General features: G+C 39.8%; 1 protein-coding gene across 1 annotated transcript; it reads right to left on the bottom strand.

Annotated features, from left to right (window-relative positions):
• Positions 1-11,774: 11,774 nt before the first annotated feature.
• Positions 11,775-15,289, bottom strand: mrpl52 (mitochondrial ribosomal protein L52). Its single transcript, XM_061710018.1, has 5 exons — positions 15,235-15,289; positions 14,884-14,953; positions 14,102-14,169; positions 12,215-12,279; positions 11,775-12,134 (listed from the first exon to the last, which is right to left on the bottom strand). Exons 1-5 carry the CDS (start codon positions 15,266-15,268, stop codon positions 11,982-11,984), a joined length of 390 nt encoding a protein of 129 aa, XP_061566002.1. The 5' UTR covers positions 15,269-15,289; the 3' UTR covers positions 11,775-11,981.
• Positions 15,290-15,652: the final 363 nt, after the last annotated feature.

Here is a 15,652-nt window from a genome sequence, read left to right as displayed (position 1 = left end):
TTTGAAAAGTCTGGTTATGTTTTAATTTCATTCAGAAATTAAACGTCTGTGTTAAAGAGCTTTAGCTTTTTAATAGAGCTTTTTTTCAGGCTCTTACTCTGAAATTCCCAAAACAAGCTGATTTGGGAATGCCACATTTTTTAAATTGTGGTCTGAGCTGCCTATAAATGATCTCCTCTAATCAAATCCAGATTCATCTATTTGCCTTTTGTCCCACATCTGATACTTCATCATTCAAAGACAAAAGCAATATTTTTTTGCTTTCGTAGTAGTTTGTCTCCTTTTTGAGGATTAAAAAAAAAATAAAAATAATTCATTCAATTCTCAAAATGATATGGATTTTGGCGTTCGAGGACTCTTTCCCTCTTGATAAAAGTTAACGATGGTGAATTGTTGTTATATTTCCTGTAATCATTAATGGATTTGATGGACAACAACACATCCACACATTATTTAAAAAAAAACAACATGAGTGCAGATTCAGATATTTGTCAGACTTTACATGAGGCTGAAGGAGGAAAATTTCCCCTGATTGTCTTGCAGATGGGATCAAGTAGTCTAAAAACGGATCCTAATTCTGCTTCAGCCATCCTTTCTTTACATTTGCACATTTTTTTTCAATGTTATTCAAATGTTATATGCTCAAACCAAAAGACTCTTTTTTAGATGGAAAGTGACTTTTTAAATGTGATGCTTTCACTTACAAACAACAATATTCTCAAAAAGTCCATGCCATTATTCTCAAATGTGAGCAGATCTAATTGTCCACTTTTGTAAGTACGATTTCCAGTAATATGGTGCAATTTGTAATTAAGACCCCTCTAAGGGAAATTGTTATTATAAGTATGATTATTGTTATTATTGTTGTCTTGACAAAGGTTCTAGTAACTTTTTTTGTATGTTGTCATTTGGAGTCCTGCTGGACAGAGGCATAACATGACAATGATGAAAATAAAGTCCAGTTTACGTTCACTGTGACGCGAATCAGATCAGATTAATGTGAGTTCACCTAAATTACTCAAATATTGGCAGAGAATGACTGCTATTTATGAACTTTGAGACAAATGGTGCTGTTTTTTTTGTTTTATTTTACCAATTACATCAGAAAGAGATCGATTTAACCAATAACAATGATAATAGTAATGATATTTATAATGATGATCTTATCAATAAAATGGAATGATATTTTTATTTCTCCTGTCTGTCTTTTGCATTGGTAAGATAATTTGAAATGAAACTATTTTCTGCTCACATTTTTTATTTTTTTACCAGTATTTTAAAATACAAAAGCTCACATTTTTTCTATAATTTCATCCAAAAGATTTTTTTTAGAGTTGAGAATTAATAATGAGCTGAATTGATCCTCTTACTGAGATCAAAATTACATTTTCACAAAGCTTAAAAGGGTGAGCATGAATAAAGGGGACATTTTCAACTCAGAACATTTGAATTTTCACGAAGCTGGATAAATGGATCTGCTGGATCTGCTGGATATGCAACAACTGAGAAAGTGCCGACCTCTAAGTTCTAAAAAATATTTAAAAAATTGCATTTCTGATCCTCACAATACCTCATTTTTGACTGTGTGCCAAAACAAACTATATGCCTAACAGCTAAAACAGTGGCTATGTAGAAAATGTGAGTCTTCTGATGCCATTTAGGAAATATTTAACAGAAATCAAACAATTTACTTAGCGCTCAGTCATTTTTTCAAATAAAACCTTTTAGGAAACAAACATTTTTGAAGATGACATCATTTTGGTTAGCTTCCACTTTCAACACGAGCTGTTACCAGGTCAGCATCTGCCACTTTTCCATCCTATATTCTCAGTTAAGAAAGGTTTTCCATTTCAGAATATTCTGCAAAGCGAGACAGTAATTACCGTTACCGAGCTTATTATTAGTGGTCCAAGCAGTGAGGCTCTTGCTCGGATTTTTCTTCCTCTTTGTCACATCTGTTTTCTGTAATTTGGTTCAGTAAAGGTGCTGATTTTGAGGACGGTTTTCCAGAAAAACTTCAGGTTTTAGAAGGATGCTTCCAGACTGAAAGGTGGTGGGCCACCTGTTTGATACTGGGCTCTGGATGGAGAACACCTGAGGGTTTCTTCGAGCATCTGGTACCAGCATGTCAGTCTGTTGGAGCCTTTGGTCCCTTTTGGGTTGTGTGGTGGGGTCTCTGTGAAAGTTATTGAAGAGAACACAGCTGACTGGGGGGTCAACTTTTCCAGTCAGTGGTCATCACGTTATGGCTGATCATGGTTGAAATATAAATATACAGAATTTATGTTTTCTAATAAATTAAATCACTGCTCAGGAAATTAACTTTTAAGTGGGGAAATAAAAGCTCATAGTATGTCTCCTTTCATATATTTTGGTTGCGTCAGTAGACCCAGCTGTGTCTCACCTTATTGGGGTCGATTCAAGTAGTTTTCTATTTTTTTTTCCTTTTTTACAATCCTTGATAAATAAACCAGTTTAGAGATTATGTTTATACATATCAGTGTTGTTGAGATGTATTCATGCAGTTAACAAGCCTGATGCAGGTACAGTCAAATGTTCATTCTTACAACCAGGGGCGAAAATCCCGGGGGGGACAGGGGGGGCAAGTCCCCCCCATTAGTAAAGCTGTCCCCCCCTAGAATAATTTGAGACAGAATTAATAACTTTGGAACAATGCAGTAGTATTTAGTAGTGATGCACCAAAATTAAAATTTTTGTCCGAAACCGAAATCGAAAATAATAATAAACAGTAAAATCTCATTACGCTTAAAACAAGACTCATCACTGGAAAAAAACAACAATTTTCACCTGTTTCAAGTAAATTTTCACTTGAAATAAGTAGAAAGATCTGCCAGTGGAACAAGATTTATCTTCTCATTACAAGCAAAAAAATCTTGTTCCACTGGCAGATTTTTCTACTTATTTTAAGTGAAAATCTACTTGAAACAGGTGAAACAAAAATTGTTGTTTTTTCCAGTGATGAGTCTTGTTTTAAGTGTAATGAGATTTTTTTAAACTAAAAATTAGACATTTTAACTAGAAATAAGACAAATATTCTTGTTAAGATTTTGGGTTTTTGCAGTGTATTATGTCAGATGTGCTGTATTATTACCACCTTCCACCTAATACCATTGTTTTGTATTGCTCTAAGAAAGGTCTTCTGCCTGTTTGCGAGATAGAGATGAAAATGTCAAAATGCTGTATTAAAGGAAGGCCAAAATTTTTATTCCTTGTCCCCCCCTGGATTTATTCTCTAAAATTTTACTGTTTATTGCCCCCCCCCCCAACTATGAAACGTGATTTTCGCCCCTGCTTACAACAATATTCAGTTTGATAGATGTGTCAATATAAATAAGTGCTGTGGGTTGAATTAAACAGCTTTGACTTAAGTTATTAAAAAAGTCCAAAAAGAAAGTATTTTGGATTCAGTGGGTTAAAATGACTTAAAATGGATTATGTTCTACCAAGAAATGTTTGTGGTATATCCGTCCATCAAGACCTACAAACTATACATGACTTGATTAAATGAAAAAGTGTGTCAGGATTTATTTACATGAATCAAAATGTTTATTTAATTATCATTTAATGAGGAGACTGAAACTTGTTCAGGTAGTTTTATTAATTCTGACTAAGAAGGAATGACTTCATTTTCCCAGGCAGAGGTGATTATGAGTCCATAAATGTTTTGGGGGGGGGGGCAACTTTAACACATCTAATGAAACAGACATACGGGTGCTTCCGCTGCAGGGGTTAACTAGAAGTGGAGTGAATAAATAATAAATAAATAACGGTGAGTTAAAGTTCAAACGCCCTGTGTGAAGAGCCAGGAGGCCTTGCTCGGTTTTTCTTTTGTTTTTTGTTTTAATTTGCTGCAGGCCTGAGATGCCGGCGAGCCGCAGAGGAGCAGTCTGGATACAGTTACGCCGTTGGTTGTTTTGGACACGGAGCCAGCAGTCATGTGCCGAGGAACGAGCTGGAAAAACTGATGGAGCGCTCACATTTTTCACAGAAATGCGTCCCAGCCGCGCATCTGGTATTCCTGCAACATCTCCGTCCCTCGGCCGGGCGTGGCTACGAGCTGCGCATGCGCTCAGGTTTATTACTTTCCAACATCTCAGCTCAAGGCTGATTATTTGAAGAAGATGAAGGAAGAAACAACACACTAAGATAAACAGAATGTAAAACATAGTGAAAAGAAATGAGAAAGCACAGGTAAAATGATAGAAGCCACTGGTCTGGGGATATTTTTCCCTCTGCAGTCTCCCCCTCCTCCCTCCCTTATTTCCTCACTCATTGCAAAATTGTTCTTTTTATGAGACTTGCGTCTCAAACCACACCTTCTCTCTCCACAAGTATCTCTAGTCTGTTTTTCCTCTCTTTATTTGCCTTTTCCGCTCCCTTCTCTTCATTCCTGTGTTTTAACCCTTCACTTGCTGGCAGCGCAGCGACAAAAAATAAACAACTGGACCTCATCTTTCAGAGCAGTGCCACTAACAGTTTTATTTACTTTATTGGCTGGATATAAGTAGTCAGTTCTGCTGTAAAATAGTATGGTTTCAAAGTGGACATTAAATAGTGAGGGACAGACTGTTTCCATTATAGGGGCCAGTGTTTTGGATTGTCCAGCTTTTTTCTAAATCTGGGTTGCATGAATGTGAGAAATGGAAAACAAACTTTTATTATCTTTATTACAAATTTAAAGTAACAATTACCCTGGGTGTTACATCTGCTTCATTAGAGCAGCACATTATTAAACCAAAATTAGATTCTGTCCTCTGTTTCTTTACATTTCTTGCAGAATTTTATGGAACTTTTGCATTTAAGCTTCTTTTTTTTCTATCAACATCTGAAGTTCTACTTTCCTGTTATTCTGGCAATACTCTGTCCTTGTCTCATGCAGCTGGTGTTTCCATTTGTCTCAGTGGATGTCTCTCATGCATATTTACTGTCTTGGCTTAGTCGTCCGTAGATAAACTTCTGCAGCTCCACTGGAAGACTGATGGACGCGAAGACACTGAGAGTTTCCAAAAACAAGCATTCGCCAGTCAAAACATTAAGTTACAGACACCCAAACATGCATTACACAACTCCATATCAGGAAAAAGTTGGGGAAATAAGAAAAATGCATATTTAAAAAAAGTATTTTGTGTATATTTCATGACAGGCAATGATGATATAATTCCAAACAGTTAAGTGTAATCATGATCGGAGGAGCATAGTTGAGTACATAAAATGCACTTTGTCAACAAATCCATGAGAAAATAATCCAAACACCAAAAAAAGAAACACTGGAAGATATTTTTATATTTTGTTTCTTTTACAGTGCATAACATCAATAAACGATTCAAGGAATTCGGAGGAATTTCAGGTGCAAGCCAAGCTGGACCAGTGACTGCAGTCCCTAAAGAGAGCACTGCTTCAAGAGGCATCATTCATCAATAGCTGATATAACCACATGGGCAACTATGTGCTTTAGAAACTAGTCTAAATCTCGACAATATTGAAATATATTCATAAATGATACTTAGAACTTTAAGTGAACTGTTGACGTCTCTGCATTCACAGCCATCTGGGATGGACTCTGACAAGGAGAACTGGCGCAGAGAGTTTGAAAAGTTGTCTCTGAGTTAAAGCAGAGCATATCGAAGCTGATGCAGGCCAGCTGCTTTCCCATCGTCACTTTCAGGGTCAATTAAGGCCCCCCCGATCCCTGATTTGTGGGCTCACTTTTCAGTGTGGCCCAGTACGTCTGCGTGGAGTTGGAGGTGATGTCAGGGCAGGAGGAGGGCTGTACAATTCAACATCTCTGTGGTTTCTTTTTGTGGCTCTTCTTACTAATTATATCTATGACGGGCTGTCTTCATTTACAGCTGCAGTTAACATTTGTCACAGATATGGCAGACTGAGTTTTAAATTAACTCCAGTTTTCCCTTTTCATTGTGTCTCAGCATTTTCTCACTCCCTTGACACTGCTTGTACTTATGGGCACAGTCATTGTTTTCAGTGTACTGAATCGGTTCTTTATAAAGATTCTTTCAAAGGATTCGTTCAGTATTTGATCAGCACTGCATATCGGACCGCCTGAACTGAAAGATGTCTGAACAGTCTGTGATTCCATTCATGATTCCCTTTTTTCTGCTTTGGAAAACACATCAGAATCCTCAAAAAATTCTTGACATAATAGAAGTTGCCATGCTGAATATTGGAGATGAACGCTGGTTTTAAATATTTTTTAAGTAAATTCAATAATTACAGTGACCCCTTTGGGGTTTATTAAAGTATAATTGAATTGAACTCTTTTTTGGTATTTTTTTTTAGTCTACAGTTCAGTATTCCTCTTAGACTTGAATAGGAGCCTGATTCTGACAGTTTAAGCCACTGACTATCACTCAAGACTCACATCCACTGATGGCTGTTAATACGTAATATGTTGCTTGAATGGAGCAGCGATCCTGATGCTGCTGCACCAATGAGACTCTTGACTTCATAGCCAAACCATTTCATTTTGTGTTTCTTGAGAAAGCTTCTTAAAACAAGGTGGAACTAGAAGGTGTGTGTGAAGTTTGTGATTTAGTATTTTGTAATCATCTTAGGGGAAGTCCCATCCTCCAACTTCACTAACTGTTAGCTTGGGGGGATGCTGGGATACCAAACACATTAGTTTGCAGAGAAATAGTCATTTGTTCAGTCTCATGCAGTCTCTGTGTGCTGGTGGGTTTTACAGCTGAGTTCAATGGTGTAAGTGATTTTGTTAACAGTGTTCACCCATATAATAAAAAAAAACATATGTCATGTCCACAGTCTGTGTATCCCACCTAAGAAAGGGCTGTGATGTTTTCACCTTGATGTTACCTCGACAGTGTGAACAAAAATGATTTTTGTTTTCTCTGCTATCTGAAACTACAGGTTTTAGCATATTTAAGCCTTGTGGTAAAACAACTATGGGAAGGTGACTCGTACAGGAGCATCATGCTCCACTACTCAAAACAACCAAGGTGGCTGCAGAATCGTCAATAACGCCCAGGATCAACAAGTCTGGACTGCAAGAGCTACAAAACACTCCCTATTGGTGTTCATGCACCGCTCCACACTATTTTAGATGTCTTTGGTTGAAACTCGTCCGTCTGTCAATCTGGCTATACCACATCCTTCACTTTTCTATTCAGCAGTGTCCAGAAACAGATTCTTCTGCATCTCTTGGTACTTTCTCCTGGAACGCAAAGTTGAATCCAGAGAAACCAGACTAATTGTTTACATCGAAGAGTCCAGCCCTGATACCATTCAATACAGTTTGATACCGAAGCTTCCTTTGATGAGATACGAAGTGCTCCATGTATTCCTCACCTTTACGTCATTTCAGGTAAAAGCTTTGCCCAGATGAGTATCATGTACAGTAAGTCTATCCCAGTGATCCTTGTCAAGGTATTGCACATTTCTGTGATGTGAGCGTTAACATCAGAACACTGAGCAGAGCAGCAGGTATGTCTGTGCATGTTTAAACAGGAAAAATGCAAATCCACATTCTGTACATATTAACAATGGTTGGCTGAAGAAGAAAAGGTTACTGGTGCTTGACTAGATCGCCCGCAGCCCTGAACTTGTCTGTGGACAACGTTGAAATAAGAAGTGCAATAACTATCCCATAGTTGTCTGTTGTTGCTGTTGTTGTTGTTGTTGTTCTCCAAGTGTGGCTATCCTTTAATTTGGGTGTGTCCATGAAGACATGACTGAATGTTTGTGACATATCTGTGGGAGTGATAACCACTAAACAGTTAAAACCAGAAGTTTATATACACTGTGCAAAAAGACACAAGATTTTTTGTCTCACTTTTTGAAGTTAAATCAGAATAAACCTCTCCTGTTTCAGGTCAGTCAGGATTACCAAAATTATTTCATTTTGCTAAATGCCACAATAATTAGAGAGATAATTTCTAAGATAATTGTATATTACTTTCTTCTAAATCGCCTTTGAAGCAACTTTGCTTTCTTGTCTTCTGACGTGTCATCACAGTGATGCTATCTGCTGTCGTAGTCAGCAGATCCAGAAGGCGGCAGTCGCACACGTTTGATGGCTCTGAAAGATGTTGCTGGGCAGGAAGAGGGACAGGAAATGTGTAAAACTCTGACTGTGTCAGGTATCACATCCTTTCACTTGATCCTCTCTCTGTTGCGTTGTAATGTGGATGTCTGTTTCAAAGATGCCACTAAATCATTTCCGCAGCATCTGCTCTGATTTTTCTCCTACAGACTCTTGGCAGTCACATCAGTTTCCCCTTTTCTCTTCATCTTTTCACTCTCTCTGTCCTTCTCTCTTTCTCACCGCCAGCCATCTTAATGCTGAACAAATACAGTATGGCTGGGCGGTGCAGGAACAGCCGTCAGGCTCTGCGGGCCTTCTGCTCGCTGGGCAGGAAGTGGCCAGAACAGCTGCTTGCAATTCAACCTGGGACTTTGTTTGGGTGACCCACATCATGGCACGGTGTGCTTCTTACTGTAATTTTAACTTTTCCTTTCATTTTCCCACTTCGCCTAATGTTTGACGATGGAAAGCTGCAAACTCACTCATGTATTTAAATCCATAAATCCATGAGAGAAGTTGTTTGAAAACCTTTTACTTTCTGATTCAGGATGGATGACACTTGCCGTTATACTGGTGACATCTGTACAGCATCATCTCATAAATAGGTACTTTTACAGATTGAGTTAGAACAGAAAGAGGATATAACATAGTTGTGCCGTCCAACAAGCATCAAAAGTGTGATTTCAGTCTACAGTGGCTGTACAGCTCCAATTCAACCTACAAAGGCTACCCCATACTTCCAGGAACACCAGGGTCAGGAAGCGGTCTTTATGAGCAAGCTGCTGAATCAGACCCTCCTCGAAACCCTCCTCTCTGCTCCGGCGGCGCCACCCATCCTCCTGCACCCCCATCTCAGTCCACTCTGCCAGAAAGGCATCCCTGCGTCTGGTCTGTGGGTGGAACTACAGAGGCCTACCGGCTAATCCTCACATGCGACACAGCTGTCTCATCCTTTAAGCTCCCTGTTTCGTTATCTTTCACCGATGTAGACCAGCCTAAACCGAACACCCCTACCCCACTAAGACTCCCGCTAGCCCGCCCTCCCTCAACATCGCTGATTTCTGCACAATAAGCAACATCTGGTTCTCATTTCCACAACACCAAAACAACATGGGGTGGAGAGGAGGGGAGAATGGGAGGAGAGGTTGTTGGGTTGTTGAGGGGAAAGACATTCACAGAAAAGCAGCATGTGAAAAGTTGGTGAGTCAAGGCACAGAGAGCGAGGAGTTACATTTCTCACTGCCGGGACAGCGGGGGATCTTTGATGGTGCAGGTGTGAGGATGTCTGTGCAGAGACCGTCACCTCACTCTGGCACATCTAAGGATGGTTTTTTTGTTTTTTTTAACACGCTCTGTGGTCTGCTCATTGCCTTCCCGCTTTTCTGTAACACAACAAACAGTCAGCTCCTTGAGGTCAACGGCATGAAAAAAAAAAAAGTTAAAACAAGGAGGAGAAGAGGTGGGAGGAACACTCCCATATCCACAGAAAAGAATCTGCAACTCAGCGGCTCGCAGCCCTAATTACAGTGGGGCTTTGCTGAAGTCTGCAACAAAACCAGGGCAAAGAAAAAGTGAGAAAAAGAGTCAAAGGGAGAGAGAGGGAAAAAATGTGCAGAAGAGAGAAGAAAAAGCTAAAGTCAGTGTGAGCAGATGGGGACAGAGAGGAGAGGCTTACCTCATTTTGTAAACAGTCCTTTTATGAGTCAAAGTGGCACCAAATTAATGCTGACTTAATAAAAGCACAGCTGCACATCATCCCTGCAAACCCCCCTCTGCCCCTCACCCTTAATGTATTTATATATTTCATGAACATGACATCTAACATCCTGAAGTCCTGAAAGAAGATGCAGAGAAACCATGTGAAATTTAGCAATGTACTTATGAAATAAGTAAAACAGTTCATTTAATACTTTGGTCTTTATTAGGAAAACTTCTTCTTCTTCTTCTTGACAGTAGATTGCACCAAAATATTTGCCTGTCTGCTTTGTAGATTTGTGAGTCCAAAGCCAATGATTTCATTTTTTGTGTTCCCTGGTGAGGTTTCCTTCGTGCACACCCTCATAAAACTCAAATGTTTGCATTCGCTTTCTTACAGTAGATGAATACATTCCCAAATCAGCTGCAGGAAGAGTTTCCTTCATCTCGTAATGGCATCTTAGGACTGTGGGAGGCATCTTTAATCATCTTGCAAGTCTGCTCTTTGGCTGAACTTACTAAGAGAGCCTGACTGGCCAACTTAAGTTATTTCAAGAGGGTTTCTTTTTTAGATCTTTTAATATCACTTCCCAGACTTGTGTGCATTACCAATCTTCTTCCTGAAGCCAAACAGAGCTCTTTAATTTTCACTATTGTGATATAATCAAAAGCAAAGTAAACTAAATCAGGGGCTTATGAGTTCATTCTTACTCTGTACAGAAGCTCTGTAACAAATAAATGTTACCCTATCTTTAATGAAACGCTTTCTTCTGGTCATTGTAAAGCCCTTCTGTTGGATAAAGTTTTAGTTTTAAGCCAGTTGATGTAACTGCAGATTAAAGGAGTCCGTATTCTTTAGAGATACCTTTACAATCTTTTCCAGCTGGTGAGCTTAAAAAGAATGAATCCTTTTTCTCTAAGGATAGTAGAGTAAGTCTCATGATGTTCAGATTCCATTTATACAGAAATACTGAAAATAATGAAATATTTGAAAGCTTCAATGTAAATATAACTGGAACTAGGTGTTTTACATCATTTGTGACACCAGAGTGGTGCAAACAATACAAATGTTGTTGAAATGTGCATCAGCTTTGAGCTGCTACCAGAGTAATATCACTTTCTGCGGAATGGAACTTTCTGCATGCTTTCCTGCTGTAGATAATCATATTTCCAGACATCAGTCGTCTTTTTTTTTTTTTGCTTTTGCAAAGATGTGCCTCTAAGAATAAGTACAGAGACCATTGTGAGTCACTGTCACCATGGTCTCCCATATCTGACATTGTTTATAAGTAATACTGAATTTGCTCGCATCTTAAAATTTTGTTTTTACATAGTTAGGATGCTTCATTGAAGGAGCATAAAGAGATGGTGAGCCCTTGCTCTCTAACATACATGAAGACGTCCTGAATCAATGCTGTTGTAAGTTTGCCACCTTCACCCTTCCTCCACTGCCAGCTCCAAAAAAAAAAGGTCTCGGTTGTCTGGATTTAGAGGTCAATAATCAGAGGAAATTGCACTGAAGCCTTTCTGCTGCCGAACTATGGAGGGATGCTGCCATCTAGCGGCGTCAGAGAGGAATCAAGTCAAATAGCTCTTTCCTCAGCTTTTTTATTCTACCCTGCCGTAAAATTTGAAAGGTATTAAGACATACGCGTCGCATATTTACATAAATCACAGTATAGCAAACTGTTGGACAGCCGTCTTCTTTCCTTTCATAAATGATCTTTTATCGTTTCCTTCATTATGCTGAAGGACATAATGGCAGCATAATGAAGAAAAAACTGAAGCTCCTTTACAGAGAGAATTCAAACCAGACTCCATGTTTATCCATCCATCCATTTTCTATACCAACTTAATCCTGTACAGGGTCACGGGGGTCTGCTGGAGCCTATCCCACATCATCAAAAGGGAAACACACCCTGGACACACCTTTTTTTTTTTTTTTTTAAACCTTTTCTACCATGCACACACCAAAATAAAAATAACACAACAGCCAAGATGAACTATAAACAATATTTATTACATTATTGAAGAAAATGTATAAAGCAAGGGAAAACAATGACTTCAACAGGTATATGACGGTATGTTTTCAGCAATAACCTGTTATGCTCTTGCACAGGGGCAAAACAATCGAACTCTAGCTCTCCCATAATTCTGAACAGTATTAAGTATTAAAAGAGAAAGAAAACAGGAAAGGTGTCTGTTTCTAATTCTGAAATGGCTTCTTCATTAACAGCTTCCCTTTGGGTTTGAGTAGAAGAGACTTTTTGTGCTCCTCTAATCGTTTGGCCTCTTCCTGCTTCTCCTTCCAGGTCTCTATTCCTTTGTCCACCTCTGAGCTCAGCATCACAATCCGTCGCTGAGAAAGACAATGAACAACTGATAAGTGCGAGAAGACCAAATACAGAAATAGTGAATGACTTTTATTGGAATACTGACAGCTAGAGCTTCTCTCTCCTGCCTTCGTCTCAGATGGCCCTTTAGCGGAGGAGCTGGTCGTCCATCTGTACAAAAAAAATCAAAGCAGAGCACTAACGTAAACTAATGTAATTTACTGTAAAACCAAATGTGCCATATGGGTATTGTATTCTCCTGAATATGTTAAAATCCCAAAAAGATTGACACGATTTAGAGAGAAACTTATAGTACAGTTATAATGCAAAGATGACAATATTCACAGAGAAACCACACACCGAGTGTGATAATTAATAATAAATAATTAACAATTGAAACCTATATTAGAAACTAAAGAGTGATGCTCATTAGATAGTTTCCTCTACTTGGTCCAACAGGAAAAAGCCCATTATCAAACTTTTACTATAAATACATTAAATGTAACTTTTATGCTTTAGCTCTTGCGTCAAAGCCCGTCTCCGGTCCCCCCCCGCTGCCTCTGCGGCGGGGCGCCCCTCTGGTCTTGGAGGGCCACTTTCGTGGGGGACGGGTGTGCCTGCCCGCGTCGGCGGCCGGGGCGGCTCTGTCTCTCCGGGCGGGCTGGCCCCCTGCCGGGGGGGGGTCGTTGGCCTGAAGGGTGGGGGCCTCCTGGCCGCGTGTCCGGCCCGGACCGGGTGGCCGGGGATTGCCTGGGTCGCGGTCCGCCGCCGCGGGATCCCTGGCTGCTTCTTCCCGCGCCGTGGGGGCCCCGCCCGCGGGCCCCCTCGGCCGCCGCCAGGGGGGGGGGGGGGAGGGGGCCTCGCAGGCGGTGGGTTGCCTCCCTCCTACTTCTCCCCTCTGTGGGGTTGCCGGTGGCCTGGGTTCCGGGCTCTTCCGTGTCGGCCTCTGGTCTCGCGGGTGGCGGGGTTGCTCCCCCCCCTCCCCCACTATAGATACACTTCAGGTGGAACTTTTTTTGGTTTATTACACACACACACACACACACACACACACACACACACACACACACACACACACACACACACACACACACACACACACACACACACACACACACACACACACACACACACACACACACACACATATAGTCACTTAGTCACATGCATATACACACACACACACACACACACACACACACACACACACACACACACACGCATGATCATATACATACACACACACACATAGACATACACACTGACTTGTTCACCTGCATGCTGGCTCTCTAGTTTTTGGGTTTAGGTAGCGGTAGCGATAGCTTAGCTCAGACTGCGACGATCAGATCTCAAGATTTAGGTCGATTGCTGTTGTTGTTTTGGTTGGCTCCGTGCCGGTTTCGTGCTTTGTTTGTGGTTTTTTGTTGCAGATTTCCAGTGCTTGACGTATGTCTCCGTGTGTTCCTGCTTCCTGGATTGGCAGTGGATGTCGTCACCCCCCCCCCCCCCCCCCCCCCAAAAAAAAAAAAACACTGGGTTTGTATGTGTATATTTATGTATGTGTACGCATATGTGTGCGTATATATATGTATATATATTAAATATAGTAATAATGCACATATATATACTTTTGGTTTCTACCGTCATGGTATCAATCATTAATATGTGTGCAGACAAGGTGAAAAAAAAAAAAAAAGAACGATAGAAACAGAACACCAATTTTTTTTTTAAGTACAGAAATCATGAGCAGCATCCTCTACAAAGATGGTTCCCAGGTGGTTGTGATCTCTGCTGAGCTTTACCATCACCACTTACAGCAGCTTCCCATGAACACACAATTTATCTGCAACATTTACAACATTCAAACACAACATGGCAATCCAAACAAATTGGAAGAAATAAAAGCTCAAAGGTTTCGGACAGGTAATTGCAACAAGTTACACAACACACAAGTAAACTAATTCATGCATGCAAATATAACAAAAATAAATACCTGCAAAGGACCAATCAGGCAAATCTGTCAGAGGTCCATATTCTGAGCCAGTTCGGGAAAGTCCGTGTCTGCAGGTAAATGCACACAATTCACTCATTCTGGATGATTTAATAAAAATCATTGTGCTTTTTATGTTTCATTTCGCTGTTAATATAATGTAGCTTGATCACAAAGTCAATTTATCTGCTATTTTCAATCTCAAGATTTTCATAATCCAACAGCTACTACAGGGTTTATACAGCAATCCTTATGTTAAATTTAATACTAATTGAATACATTTTTCATTACCTTCAGATTTTTTTTAAAAACTGTCACAACATTAAGTGTTAATCACGGACCTTTTAACATTAATACAGATTTTGACCTATAGAACACTATACAGAGCAGATTTATAGACTCATTGATGTTGACCAGATGTTTCACATTTATTTCACTTTGTGAATGACAATAAAATAGACTGCTTAAAATGTAAAAGATAAAAAATAATACCAATTTTTAAAAAAAATACCTCTGACAGTGAATTTAACACTTTAAAGGCCTTAAATTTGGCAATTTTCATTTATAACTTTTTAATACCTTTTAAAACCCTGCAGAAACCCTGTACTACAAGTATTAATAAGTAAATGTTGTTTAAAAGACTACACAACAAAACCCACAGAAAGAAAGAAAGAAAGAAAGAAAGAAAGAAAGAAAGAAAGAAAGAAAGAAAGAAAGAAAGAAAGAAAGAAAGAAAGAAAGAAAGAAAGAAAGAAAGAGTCAGATGATGTAAAGAGAGAACTTACTCCTTCCTCCACTTCTGTCCAGCTTGAACTCCACATGTTGTACTAAACTGTTTACTGGACTGTCTCAACACTTCAAAAACAAGAAGATAAACATGTCAGACTTAAATAACTATTAGAAAATTACGGCACAAGCCTACATCCCTGAATTGGTGTTTTATGGTGTTTATGAAAACAGATGACACTGTCACAGCTCCTAGCTCTAGCGTTAGCATTCGTAGTAAAACTGAGTTATTCGTCAAAAAAACTGTCGAAACAACCAGAATGAACAGAGGGCTTCAACAAACACGCTGCATTTTAGCAATTAAATGACTCGCATACGGTTGGTAGTTTGCTGGATAACCTCCGTCTCACCTGAACAGCATAAGGTCCTTACGGGAGCCGCCATGTTGCACACGTGTTCCAGGGCCGGCCAGCAGGGGGCGACAGCGGCGCGCTGACATCCGCGTGTTACGGCTGATTTATGGTTCCGCGTTACACCAACGCAGAGCCTACGGCGTAGGGTATGCGGCGACACGCACCGTACGTTGCGCGTCGCCGCGTACCCTACGGCATGGGTTCTGCGTCGATTCAACGCGGAACCATAATTCAGGCTTTATTTCTGTTACTTATGTCACGTTTCCATGCACAACATCCTAGATATGTCAAAAATAAGTCAAACAAAGGGAGACGAGGCACGATTAAAGAAAAAGTCTGGGTTTTTTCATGTTGAAAATGTTAATTGTTTTGTTTAAATGTCATGAAACAAGACCACAAAAGTTGTAAAAAAAAA

The sequence above is a fragment of the Cololabis saira genome, chromosome 20 (genome assembly GCF_033807715.1).
Source record: "Cololabis saira isolate AMF1-May2022 chromosome 20, fColSai1.1, whole genome shotgun sequence".
NCBI lineage: Eukaryota > Metazoa > Chordata > Actinopteri > Beloniformes > Belonidae > Cololabis > Cololabis saira.
This window is presented reverse-complemented; position numbering and strand designations above follow the sequence as displayed.